The sequence below is a fragment of the Neomonachus schauinslandi genome, chromosome 2 (assembly GCF_002201575.2).
Source record: "Neomonachus schauinslandi chromosome 2, ASM220157v2, whole genome shotgun sequence".
Taxonomy (NCBI): Eukaryota; Metazoa; Chordata; class Mammalia; order Carnivora; family Phocidae; genus Neomonachus; species Neomonachus schauinslandi.
In genome coordinates this window covers 201,407,684-201,420,946 of record NC_058404.1, presented here as the reverse complement: position 1 = coordinate 201,420,946, position 13,263 = coordinate 201,407,684, and the positions used below count along the sequence as shown (strand labels likewise).

General features: G+C 59.0%; 1 protein-coding gene across 2 annotated transcripts in view; it reads left to right on the top strand.

Moving 5' to 3' along the window:
- Positions 1-13,263, top strand: part of RGS12 (regulator of G protein signaling 12) — an 87,873-nt gene that overhangs the window by 61,354 nt on the left and 13,256 nt on the right. For both annotated transcript variants that reach the window (XM_021677708.2, XM_044913030.1), the window contains exons 4-12: positions 4,872-5,041; positions 5,538-5,630; positions 6,356-6,499; positions 7,003-7,182; positions 7,406-7,559; positions 9,378-9,454; positions 11,450-11,644; positions 11,984-12,057; positions 12,534-12,660. In XM_021677708.2, the coding sequence (XP_021533383.2) occupies positions 4,872-5,041; positions 5,538-5,630; positions 6,356-6,499; positions 7,003-7,182; positions 7,406-7,559; positions 9,378-9,454; positions 11,450-11,644; positions 11,984-12,057; positions 12,534-12,660 (1,214 nt within the window). The remainder of the gene's footprint in view (positions 1-4,871; positions 5,042-5,537; positions 5,631-6,355; positions 6,500-7,002; positions 7,183-7,405; positions 7,560-9,377; positions 9,455-11,449; positions 11,645-11,983; positions 12,058-12,533; positions 12,661-13,263) is intronic.

Below are 13,263 nucleotides of genomic sequence, written 5' to 3'. Positions count from 1 at the left end.
CCGAAACGGACTTTAAAAACTTTCTCACCGGGAAAGCATTTCGTTGACTGAAACTGGCCAATTGAAAGAGAAAAGAAACAAAAGAAACCAAGCGCAGGGACTGTTCTCTAGCATGCTGCCTTAACGCGGGACTGTGGGCACCCTCGGCAGAGCTGCTGTTTTCTCCTGCTCGGAGCAAGCAGGAGCCTCAGGCAGTGCGGGACGCACTGGGCCTTCTCGTTTCCTTCTCCTGTCTGGCCCTGGCCCTCAGGATCAGTTCTTTCTCAAATGGGCACTGTTGTCTGGGCTGTAGAACAATTCCAGAGCGAGTCTGAATGTGGAGTTAGGAAATTCAGACTTTGACGGTGGGTATCGAGAGCGAGGTGCCAGCCCCTGAGTGGTGCGGACGCGTGGAAGGTGCTGGGATTTGAAGCCCACTTGAGCAGCACCCACTCCCCCGCCCCAGGGCCCCGGCACCCACCACGTGCCTTCAGTCAAAGTTGCTAGGAGACCTTCTGGTTAGGAGAGCTTGGGATTGACGTGCTTTGTGCAGCCGGCAATTGTCTCTGATTTCCCCACTTTGAAGACTGTGCATGTTCCTTGAATCTGGCTGTCGGGAGGGAAATGGTGAGTCCGTGGCCTCAGACAGTGTGTGGCCTGCCCTGCGGGGGTCGGGGAGCGGCTCCTTCGGGGTCCTTGTGTCCCATATTCCCTCTCTAAGCTCCACTGGCTCTGGAGTTGAGGCCCAGCGGGCATTCTGATGGTTTCAATGAGAAACAAAACAAAAGGGAACAAAAGGAGACCGTGGGAAGGAGCCTCAGCTTTTCCTCCCGCGGTGCAGGGAGCCTGGCGGCAAGATGACTCTCCCCGACTCTGCGGGGCCCTGGGAGAGCCAGCCCCTGGGACCTGCGCGCCTTCAGGAGGAGTGAGTTTGCGGCCACGGGGACTCTCCCCTTCATCTCCTGCGCCTGTGTCTGCATGGGGCGGCGTGCGTCTCGGCCTGCCTCCCGCCGGACTGTCAACACTGGGGACCCCAAGGTCTAGGGGCGGCACGACATGTGGGGCGGGTGGGGCATCAGGAGTGTCCTAACTCAATTTTAAAGTGCCTTTCTCCACTGGACTTTTAAAGTGTCAGTTGTTGATCTGTGAGTCTTAAAAAAATTAGTATTTGCCAGGTTTCATAAAAATGAGCTCAGTCAACAGATGGGTCACCTTTCACTTCCAAGTTCTGTTGAGCCGTGTCCTCCCTCATCCACTCTCATGCTCGGGCTGCGGCCCACAGCACCCGCCCAGGGCGGGGTGCCAGGCGCCCCTCCTCGCTGCTGCCCCACGTGCCCTGGGAGTGAGGAGGGCAGGTGTTCCAAATCACTCTGACGCTGCTCTGTTGGAATCCAGATGCCAGGACACCAGAAAGCGCCACCACCCTTGTTGGGGTCCAGCTGCTGTGTCTGCAGTTTGCAGCCGGTCTTCCTGTGTGCCCGCCTGCCCTCACAGCCCCAACCATCTGCACCCTCCTGTGGGCAGAGCTCGGGCCGCCCTGTCACTCAGCCAGGCCGATGGACCTGTGAAGGAGTGTCTTCCTGACCTTCCCTTCTTCTTCCCTGCCCCCAGGGTACAGTCTGTGCTCCTTGGCCCACCATTTCCCCCTAAGCCCAGACACACTGGCTCTGAGCCATGCCCCTTCTGCCCCAGGGCCTTTGCACATCTGGCCCCTCATCTTTCCCAGCTCCTCTGAGGCCAGTTACCTTCTTTTTTTTTTTTTTTTTTTTTTATCTGAGAGAGAGAATGGGAGGCAGAGAGCATGAGAGGGGGAGGGTCAGAGGGAGAAGCAGACTCCCTGCTGAGCAGGGAACCCAATGTGGGACTCGATCCCGGGACTCCAGGATCACGACCTGAGCCGAAGGCAGTCGCTTAACCAACTGAGCCACCCAGGCGCCCCGAGGCCAGTTACCTTCTGTTCAGTTCTCAGTTCAGCCTTTATTGCCTCAGGGAAAAAAAGGCTGGAGGAAGAATGTTTTGGTGCTCATACTTAACAGTATGTTTTGAAAATTATCTCAAGCCCCCACTCAGTGACCGGCCACACCGTTCTTCCAGTTGTCTTTGGTTTCCGGATCTTTTTCTTAGTGATGTGTAGGTGTTCTTAAATACAAAGAAAATGAGTCCTTCATCTGTGTAATGGATTGTATTTCCCCACGCTTTGTCTTTTTTGCTTATGGTGTTTTTAAACTTTTATTTCATTTTTTATTTTTCACCGAGGTGCAGTTGACAGGTGACGTTATGGGGGCTGTAGGTGTATGACATGATGGTTTGGTGTCACATATTCACCACACACACATACACGTGCACGTGTGATTTTCTTCTTGGGAACTTTTATGATCTACTCTCTTCCCCAGTACCCCCTGCAACACTGTGTTGGGAGCTACGCGCACCACGTCCCAGGACTTGTTTGTCTTGTAACCGGAAGCACGTACCTTTGACCCCCGCACCCCTCCCCGCACCCCTCCCCGCCTGCCCTGCCAGCCCTGCCCTCAGAGTTTGGTGTCATCCGTTTATCCGTCTTGTCTCTCACGGCTCTGGGCTTGCGTCTTCCCTTCCAGAGTTTCTCTAATTTGATGCTCTTACATTGAAACCTTCAGTCCAGGTGAGATTTATTTCAGCATCTCTCAGGTGGTTTTCCAGTTGTCCCCACACCGAGTGGCCTTCTGTCCCAGTCACGTGTCCACGCTGCCCCCCCCCCCCCCCCCCCGCAGTGGGGACATGGCTGTGGTGTGGCACCAGGTGGGGCTGGCCCCGCCTCCTGGCTCTGGTTTGGTTTGTTTTCCCAGCATTTCACGTTTAGTTTTCCACGTGAACTTTTACACCCCGCTCGTCTGGTTCTAATAAAATATCTCTTGGGAAATCTGTTGGGATTACATATTCATTTAGGGAGAATTAACATCTGTGGGGCTCTGCCCCTCATTGCTACAGTTACTGGATACAAATCAGAGAGAGCGGGGTTGTGTGTGAGTGTGAAGCGGATCTCTTGCTCGGGGCGTTCTGCACGTGGGGATCGTGCAGCAAGGCGAGTCCAGGTGGTCCGTCGGCGTGATGGCGGAGTTGCTGAGTTCTCTGAGGGCCATGCTCGCGCCCCTCGCGGCTGGCCATGCTGTGCTCAGCGTTTAGCAGCAGGGGGTCTGTGCCATGTGGTGAGCTCTGGGCTGGGGCCTTCCCCTGCAGTCCTCGTGAGTAGTGGTGGCAGATTCTATCACGAGGCTTTCATCTCAGAAGTGACGTGTACCGCATGGTGGAGTCTACTGAGCAGCTAAGAAAATTAAAGTTGTCCTTCTCTCATCTTGTTTCATCTTCTGAATCTTATTTAAACTTTCTTCTATAGCAGTATAATATTAGATTACTTTTTGACTTTCTAGTTTTCTTTTCTTTTCCAATCTAAGTGCTTTTCCACCTTTGAGTGATTCCTGCCCAAGTGGCTTCTAGTTACCACATGGGTCCCCTTTGACCAAAATCTGGGCTCTGCATTCTTGGTCCTCTGTTCTCTGGGTTAGCGGGGCTGTGCCATGGCCTCCTTGCGGCCCTCTGGGCTCCTGGTTGTGGGCATGGCAGCCACAGGCCAGGCCTGTGTCCACTGGTCTCTCTGCACAACCGTGAGTGGGCGTCAGCCTAAAGGGTAGCAGGGCCTCATGCTGCCTCGCTGGTCCTCACTTCCCCCACTTCCCCCAATGCTGGGCCCTCGTCACTAAGAAGCTGCATTTCCAGTTGGCCTAGAGCTCGAGCTAACCAACTAGTCCCCCGGGCTCCTTCCCGCCACCAGCCCCGACGGCCGCCTGTGTGCGGCGGGACAGGAGCCCAGGATGTAGCAAACGAGCCCTGTTTCATTAGTTAGCTTTGCTCCGCCAAGCCTCACACCCACACGGGTTAGGGATTCCCCTGTCCTGTGTCCTCTGTGATTGGCGGGCCGTGGCTCGGTCCTCAGTCTCCTTGGTGTTAGGGCCCGCGGAGGGAACAGCCCTGTGGGACGTGCTGTTCGTATAGAAGGGGACACATCCATGGCAGAATGTTTGTCCGGTCCTGCTCCCGGCCGGCCTGGGTCCTTCCCTTGGGTTGCGCCGACCAGGGCTGCCCATGCGGGGACCAGGAGCTCCCCGCGCTGCTCACACGAGGTGGGAGACTGTGACATGGGGCTCCCCGAGCACCTCCCCTTCCCTTTGTGAAGGGGGCGGATTATTCAGGAACTCGCCTAAAAGACAAAGAAACTCATGCTATTTGGGGCTATTTTGTAGATGCTTGGGAGCCACCTCCTGCGGCATGTGTCATGTTTTCCTCTCTGGGGTGGCCTCTAATGAGTTGTCACAACACGTGTGGTTAAATAGGACGTTTGGACGTTATGCCACACATTCTGCATCGAGACTGTGCTCGTGCAGAACAGGGCACACATGTGAGCACGTGCTTTCACACGGCAGACGTTCCCTCCAGACGCAGAGCGGTGCCCCAGGTCCTGGACACCCCGTCTGTGCCCCTTGCCCTCTGCTCACCCCATGGAGACCCGGCGCCTCCCGAGCCTCACACGTGGGATCACCTGGGAGCCCCCTTGTGTCTGCAGCGCGCGCTCAGCCACGGGCTTGGGGCGTGTGGCTGCGGTCGCCGCTCTCCCTGCTCCGTGTGCGTGCGCGTGTGGCCGTGTGAGGACTGGGGTTGGCCGTGTTCCACGCCACGTCCCTTGTCCCCAGAACAGCGCCAGGCGTGTCGTAGGCGCTCGGTGCGGACTGTTGGCCGAGTGTGTGTCTTAGGGAAGGCGCGTCGGGGAGAGCCCCGCCGCCCCCCGGGAAGGCTGGCTGGGCCCTGCCGAGCAGGTGCGGAGGACACCCATGCAGGTGAGCTGTGTGCTGGCCCCGCAGAGCTGACCGGCGCCGACCTGAAGGACTGCGTGAGCCACCACAGTCTGAGCAGCAATGCCAGCCTCCCAAGCGTGCAGAGCTGCCGGCGTCTGCGAGAGAGGAGAGCCGCCAGCTGGGCTGTGTCATTCGAGCGCCTCCTGCAGGACCCTCTCGGGGTTCGGTACTTCTCTGTGAGTGAGGGGGCGTGGCCGGGCGGGGGGGGGGGCGCGTGCACCCTCTGCCGGGGCTCCTCAAGCAGGACCTGGGGCTCCGACCCCGAGCACGGAGGTGGTGCGGTCACCGTGGCACCCTCCCGAGGGGGTCTCCCCCTGCCCACCTGCTCGGCACACTCGAGGCCAAGGGGTCGGGGGGGGCCTCTGCCCAGCCTGGCCTGGGCTCTGCATCGGGGGTCTCCCCGCAGCAAGGGGCACGGGAGCTTCTGGTAAATGCTGGGAGGCAGGCTACATGTGGCGAGGCCGGCTAGGGGGAAGGGGTGCCATGCCCTTGGGAGCCCATAGCGGTCCTTGAAGTGCACGCGGCTTTGCGGTCTGCTGTGCGTGGCCCCAGGTGAGTTAGGGAGACGGGCTTGTGAGCCCCTGGCGTCCGTGAGGGCGAACACAGGGAAGGAGTGGGAATGCAGCAGCGGCTTGGTCATGTGTGAGCGTCCACTGATGGCGTTTTTCTTAGGATTTCCTAAGGAAGGAATTCAGTGAAGAGAACATTTTATTCTGGCAGGCCTGTGAATACTTTAACCATGTACCTGCACATGATAAAAAAGAGGTAAGTGTGTTCACGCCTGGAGCGTGGGATGGTCTCACTACGGGCTAGCGTCTAGTGCAGCTTGAGGTCGACGTAAAAATGTCCTCATATGATATCTAAACGCTTCTTTTTCAGGATAAGTTTCTTAATATATGTGATACTTAATGTTGCGTGAACATGGTGTGCGTAAACGCCCTTGGCGTTGATCAGCACATGTGCTGCCACTCAGTGTTGAAAGGGGGACCGAGTTCCCCAGACAGAAGAGCCCCTCACGATGTCCATTTGTACGGCCTCGCTGCACGTGCCGCACGCGCCGGCCGCTAAGGCCCCCGGGGCCGGTCCCGGTCCATGCTGCAGCCCACTCGAGGCCGTCCGTGGTCCTCCACCTGCCACACACGAGGCCTCTTATCTGCTTGCCACACTTGGTGCTGCATGAACTGAGCTCCCCCTTCGCTGGGGCCGCGTGCGTGAGGCGCCGCACATGGGATGGCGCCCCTGGGGGCCCCCTGGACGCAGCACCCGAGTCTCTGGAACAGTTCCGTAGTCCACTGAAAAAATTCAGGGAGGAGCCTATTTGGTGGAAAGTTTTGTACTGGCTTGGACTTTTATTTATTTATTCAAGCAAGAATTATTTATTGGACCCTCATAAAACACATCTCCAGTGCCTGGCCCCGTGTCCGGCTCTGGAATACGGAGTGACGTGGGGGCTGTGCCCCGTGCGCCCCGCTCACACACGTGTCCTTCAGCTTTCCTACAGGGCCCGCGAGATCTTCAGCAGGTTCCTGTGCAGCAAAGCTACCACTCCCGTCAACATCGACAGCCAGGCCCAGCTGGCTGATGACATTCTCAGTGCTCCGCACCCCGACATGTTCAAGGAGCAGCAGCTCCAGGTGACTGTGCCTCAGTTTCCCACAGGGACTCCTCGCCAGGGTTTTCTCCTTGTGGGAGAGCGCGCTCGCGAGCCGGCCACCAGCCGGAGAGGAGGGGTGCCGACGGGTGTGGTGTGGCCGGAAGGAGCCCCGTGTCACCCACCGGGCTCTCGGGGAGCAGGCTGTGGTGGCCTCTCCTTTGTGTGATGTCACAGATGCGTGGATGTCACGTGCATGTAGGTGTGGAGTTGTTCAATTCTAGGACGACACTGTGATTAAAAGGGTACGTGGGACCTAATATGTTTTAGAGCCCAGGTCCCGCTGGCCCCCTCGGAGATGACTTCTGTTGCTAAATCACACGAATAGTGTGGGAAAATGGAGGGAAGTACTTCCAAGGTGGTTCTCACTTCCTTCAGATTTTTGGTTACTCTGGGTCTCATTCTTACTTAACGAAGTAGAGCTTCTCCGGGACGGCACGTTCCTAGCTGCTTCCGGAGCTAAAGCGTGTGGCATGTGCTCTGTAGATCTTCAACCTGATGAAGTTCGACAGCTACACCCGCTTTCTCAAGTCCCAGCTGTACCAGGAGTGCATCCTGGCTGAGGTGGAAGGCCGCTCACTCCCCGACGCGCTGCAGGTCCCCAGCAGCCCAGCCTCCAAGCACAGCGTCAGCTCGGAGCACTCCAGCGTGTCCACGCCAAAAAAGGTACCTGTGCTCCGGCCGCATCCTCTCAGCGAGGGGAGCTGCCCTGTGGGGAGGGAGAGCAGAGGCCACTGGGATGCAGTGCCCCCCCGGGGACAACACAGCCCCCCCGGGATGCACCCTGTGCCCGTGGCTGGGGGTGGGGGTTCCGGCCGGCGGCAGAGCCGCCCTCACGCTTCGGGTAACGTTGAAATCATGTTATGTTAACGTCTCCATTGGATGGCAGCTGAGCGGAAAATCGAAATCAGGAAGATCCCTGAATGAAGAACTGGGGGATGAGGACAGCGAGAAGAAGAGGAAAGGAGCTTTCTTCTCTTGGTCAAGGACCAGGAGCACCGGGCGGTCCCAGAAGAAGAAGGAGCACGGTGACCACGCAAATGGTTCGTGGTGTGCAGATGGGTGGCTGGGAGGTGGCCCGTTCGGGCGCAGACAGGGTGGTGGGGCTGGGCCGGGAGGGCGCATCTGGGGCGCGTGGAGTGCAGCGCTGTGTCCCGGGCGTGGCCCTTCCGGGGCGGGCCAGCCAGAGTGAACCAGGGCGGCTTTAGTGCCTTTTGAGAAAGGGGATGAGGGTGCATGCCAACCCACTCCCCCTCGGGTCAGGGCGCCCTGCAGGGGTGGGTCTTGCATCCCGTCCTCTCCTGGCCTCTCGTAGGAAACTGGGAGGAGAAGAAAAATACAAGTGCCCTACCTGTGCACCCGGACCGCTTTCTTCCAGGTGTGCGTAGGGTTATATGAGCCTTTGTAATTTCTTATTTTTGTAAATCTGAAAGGTCACCTGTTCTAGATATTTTCTTCCTCGCTTTCTTTCTTGTGCGTAGCTCAGAAGATGGTGTGGGAGGGACAGGCTCGTCCTGGGAGGTAGGTCTGAGGGAATGAGAGCACTTTCTGGATAAGGCAGAGAGCTGACACCAGGCATGAAAAACCACGAGGCGGAAAGGCCTCGGAAGGATTTTCTCCTTGAGGGATTCTCAAGAAAGGGATTGTTTTCCTGGAAATAACCCACAGGCTCCAGGCCTGTGGTCCCCAAATTTGGGGCATTTATGGAGAGAGCATAAGCAGGGAGCACCTGCGGGCAAGAGGCAGTGGCCACTCCCGGGACGGGGCCGATGCTGTGCCAGGCGGTCTGGATAGCATTCGTCTTTTTTTTTTTTTTTTTTAAGGATTTTATTTATTTGAGAGAGAGAGAATGAGAGAGAGCAAGCACATGAGAGGGAGGAGGGTCAGAGGGAGAAGCAGACTCCCTGCTGAGCAGGGAGCCTGATGTGGGACTCGATCCCAGAACTCCAGGATCATGACCTGAGCCGAAGGCAGTCGCTTAACCAACTGAGCCACCCAGGCGCCCTGGATAGCATTCGTCTTATCTCCTCCTCAGAGCAGCCCGCCAACTCTGTCTTCTTGTACCCATTTTACAGATGGCCGTGCTCCTGGGTCGTGCTGTGGGTGGTTAATGCAAGTGTTCTTTCTAAAGGCCGGGCAGACAGACTTGCAGAATTCAACCAGTGAGAGACCGCTGTGGGGGTGGGAAGAGTTGTTAGATGGGGGCAGGGACCCCTGAGCACCTGGGAGACGGGACAGTGGGCCAGTGGCTCAGAAGGTCAGCGGGACCCGGGGCTGCCGTCTCCTTACTCCCGGGCCTGCAGCTGCCGGCTGTGGCTCGGCGGCATGACTGGGGAGCAGGTCCCGTGTTCTCGAAGGGCCTCTCTGGGTCAGTTTTCATGCTCTTTAGCCAAAGATAGCAGTGAGTTCAGGTGGCGGTGAGGTGAATGGCATGGTTGTCTGCTCACTTGGGGACTTTGTAGGAAGATGTGACTTGAGCCGTGGGCAGAGGTGCGGTAACCGGCTGGGATGTTTTCATTTGGGCCCAGAAGCCACGCGTTGAAATAAAAATCCCAGATTAACCGAAGGGAAGGCAGGTCCTGCACCAGGAGCATGGACTTGTGTTTCTGACCTGCTGCTAGCCGCCGGGGGGTCCGGGGTCCGGGGTCCGGCTGCGGCCAAGGGCAGAGCAGAGCGCGCCATCTAGCTATGCCCAGGAGGTGCGCCTGACTGTCCGCGAGGGGAGGCCGTGCCTCGGAAAGGCTTCTCCACGTCCTTTGTCTGCTCAGCCTGAAGGGCGGGGTTGGGAGATGCGACAGTAAGCGGGGAAAAGTAGGGCTGGTGCTGTTTGGTTTTCTGAGTCACTGTGTTTCCCCATCAAGAGCCCCTGCACGCCAATGGAGGCCTGGGCCGCCGTGAGTCACAGGGCTCCGTGTCCTCCACGGGGAGCCTGGACCTGGTAAGTCGCCACCTCCCCGTCCCCAGGGTCACAGCTGATCGGTGAACCCCGCCTCGGTGTTCAGTCATGCAGAGCCCACTCTCACAAAGCCCCACGAATGCGTGCGTTGGATGTGGGGAGCGGGGCTTGGGCCGGGGCCCTTGCTGGCCTAGCGCTCCTGGCCGCGTGGGCACCTGTTTGGCAGATGGGGGAGGGCTGCTCCTTGAGTACTAAAGATATTTCTGGATTTACTCTGGATGTCTTTTTGCTCTCATTCATTTGCCATATTTTGAACTCCCACTAAGAGCAAACAGAAGGCTCTGAAGCCAGGTGCTCTGTGTCTGTCTCACAGTTGGAATATCCCACTAACGCAAACCTTCCTGTGTTTTGTGCTTCTGCCAGTGGGGGCCTGGCCGCGGCGGGGGGCTCCACCTCCCCTCACGCCCTACCCACGTGGCCCCAGTCTCCAGTTAGGGGCCTGCTGGCTGTTGGCTGTGGTCTGATACTAGGTTTGGAAACCCTAATTGTTGCCAACATCCTAGTCACTTGTCATTGTCAAACGACAATGTAGCATATTATTCCTTCTTCAGTTACACTGTGTATCAGTTAAAGCTGGAGGGGTTTAATCACATGTCAGTTCGGTGTGGCTGCCCGCCAAACCACCCCAAAACTCTGGCTTAAAACAAAGACCCTTTATTCCTGCGCCTGCATCCGTGGGAAGGGAATAGTTGGGCCTGTTTTATCATCAGCCTACCACCTACAAACTGTGTTTTCTAGAATGCAGTTGGGGTGGCAGAGATTTCCAGACTGTCAGGAGGAGATAGTGGTGGGGTAGTTCGCACATGGGAAGGACCTCTGCGGGGGGCCGTCTGCAGCCAGGGGATGCTGTTGTAACTCAGAGACCACAGGAGACGTCGCCGAGAGGCGCAGAGGTCTGCCGCACACACGGGGCCCTGATGGCCCTTTGGTCCGCCCCCTGCCCATCAGGAGCCCCCACATCTGAGTATGGGTCCTGGTGCTGGGACAGAGCGCTAAATAGCAATTTCCTGCGCTCCTGGCTTAGTCGGTGAATAGTGCAGACGCCTCTCCCTGCCCACCTTCCCCCACGCTGCGGCTGCGTCTCACTGCTGAGCACTCAGTGAACCTGGGCCATGTCCTCACCCAGGCAGAGGTGTCGAGCCTCCTCTGGGATGAAAGGCACCCGAGGCCTCAGCCTGGCGCTGGCGCTGGCGGGGCGGGCCCTCTGCCAGCAGCTAAAGCAGGATCGCAGCCCCTGGCCTCCCCACACTTACCATGCTGAGCACTGAGTAATGTACAGAATGGTCAAGAACAAACCAACCCCGCCCCTCACTGCTTTCTCCTGACCTGATGGCTGGTGTCTATGTGGGGGGGTCCTTACCCTCTCGGGTGCATGTTCCTGCCTCTGAGCTCTTGTCTGAGCTGCCCTAGCCCCTCCCTCAGGCCGATGTGCTGTCCACAGTCCGTGCCTGTCAGAGAGGCCTCCAGTCCTGGGAGCTGTGGTAGGAGGGGCCGGAAAGGCCAGGAGAAGCAGCAGAGGGGCCTCCCCGCCTGGGTTGGGCCCCAGGCCCTCCGTGGGCGATCCAGCCTGCCTGGTGGGTCCCCAGTGCTGCGGACTGAGAGGCAGGAGGAGTGGGTTCCTCAGGCCAAGACGAGAGCCCTGAAAACAACACGGCAGGGCCCATCTTATTCTGAGCACGAAAGCTCCTTAAATATGGCCCTTGGAAATGGTTCCACAGGAGATTGGAAGATAAGACTGGAGATGCAGACAGACTTGCTCTCTTCTCTCCTGTGTTACTGTAGAAGCCCCAACAACTTTGTCGGCTTCTCGTGCCCAGCCCCCCGTGTAGATCTGTCACGGCATTTCTGCGTGTACAGAGCTGCGTGTGGCCCGGGGAGATGCACCGTACAGTCTCCCGAGGCCCACGGAAGCCCGCCAGAGCCCTTCCCCTGGCACCCTGCGCACCTGCCCGTAACACTTGTCTCCTGACTCCCCAGCCGGAGGCCTGCAGGACCTTGGTGCCAGAGCGGGACAAGGCCACCAAGCCCTGCTGCATCCAGCTCCCTGACGGGACGTCTTGCATGGTGGTCGTCAAGCCGGGGCTGTCCATCAAAGAGGTCCTGGCTGGACTCTGCGAACGACACGGCATCAACGGGGCTGCCGTCGACCTCTTCCTGGTGGGCGGGGACAAGGTATGGGGCTGCGTGGACCCTCGGGGCCCTGCCCGTGGCAGGGGTTGGGGGAAGGGCGGGTCTGTTGGTCTGGTCAGCTAAACCTGCCCGGTCACCGTAGGCTGGGGCTGCTTGAGGCCCTCAGGCTGACGGCTCTGCCGCTGGAGCCTGGCCCCCCTGCCAGGAGCCCTCAGCACGCAAACGTTTGCTTGTCTGCAGCGCGGCCTCCTCTGGGCAGCTGGTTTTGAAGCCGCGATTTGCTCGGCGCAGCTGTGCATCCCGGGGCAGTCGGGGGGCGCTCAGGGGCGCGGGCTCGCCCCCACTCTCACGTTGGTCTCTGTCCTCCCCTGCATCGCAAAGCCTCTGGTGCTGCATCAGGACAGTAGTATCTTGGAGTCTCGGGACCTGCGGCTAGAGAAGCGGACTTTGTTTCGGTACGAAAAACGCCCCTGCGGTTTCCTGAGGTCTCTGGGCCACGCGGCTGTCTCTGGGGGCGTCCCTGCGAGCCCTGCGTGCTGGGCTGGGAAAGGAAGGCTGGCACCCCCTTCATGAGCGGGGTGGGGGGTGGCAGCAGCCGCACGCAGCCCCCAGGGACCCACGGAGCCAAGGGGTCACTCCCCGTCCTGTGTGGCAGCCGCCGTAGGGCCGCACCCAGGGGCGCGCAGGCGGGACAGCAGAGTGCTGGCCATCTGCTGGGGTGGGGGGCGCTCTGCCGGCTGTGACAGCCCACTGGAAACCTTCGAGAAGCCCCCCCCGCCCCCCGTGGCTTCCTTCTCATGCTGAAAGTGCTCCACAGCTGTAACCTGGCGCCGACCTGGTGACCCACGGTGCTGCCGCATTGTGGTGCCCTCAAGGAAGAAAGCTAAGTCTGTATCCGCAGCAACGCTGTTCATGTGTCTCCTCCAACCAGGCTGGATCTGGTTCCAATTAACCGGTCCGTGGGACTCAAGGCCAAGCCCACCAAGCCCGTCACAGAAGTGCTGCGGCCCGTGGTGGCCAAGTATGGCCTGCACCTGAATGAGCTGGTGGCCAGGCTGGTGAGTGACGTGGGGCCCCCTCGGCTGTGCTCCCTGCGCGGACGGGTCAGCTCACGGGCTGCTGGCCCCTGAGGCTCCGCGGACGGGGGCGTGTAGAAGCAGAGGCCATGAGGCCCTGGTGGGAGGGCGTCCCTGTGAGTGGAAATCTTCGTCGTTTAGTGACACCTGATCATTCCCAGTGGGTTCTGGGTGATCGTGGAGATGTGGCTTTGGTCCAGGGAAACCAAAAGGCGAAACACACCACTAAAAACCCCTGGAATACGGCTGCCATTTGCAGATGTGCTCAGCTGGCCGCGTGCCGAGGGTACTGATGCGTCCTGCATGTGAGCGGCTGCTAGACTTCTGCTGGTGGCCCCCGGGGTGGGGGTGGGGGGTTGCTCTCCCTGACACCTCCCAAGTCCCGTCTGCACCGCTAGATTAAAAACTCAGTCATTTCCAAGCAGGACCCCCGGGGTAGGTGAGTGGGTGAGAGCGGACCACACTTTGGGGCAAAGACACCACCGTGAGCCGGGGCAGAGTCCCCTGTCCCTGTGAGCAGAGGGTGTTTGTGGGAGATGTCCTGGGTCAGGGAGCCTGCGTACCCGAGACCTGGTCTCTGCTGAA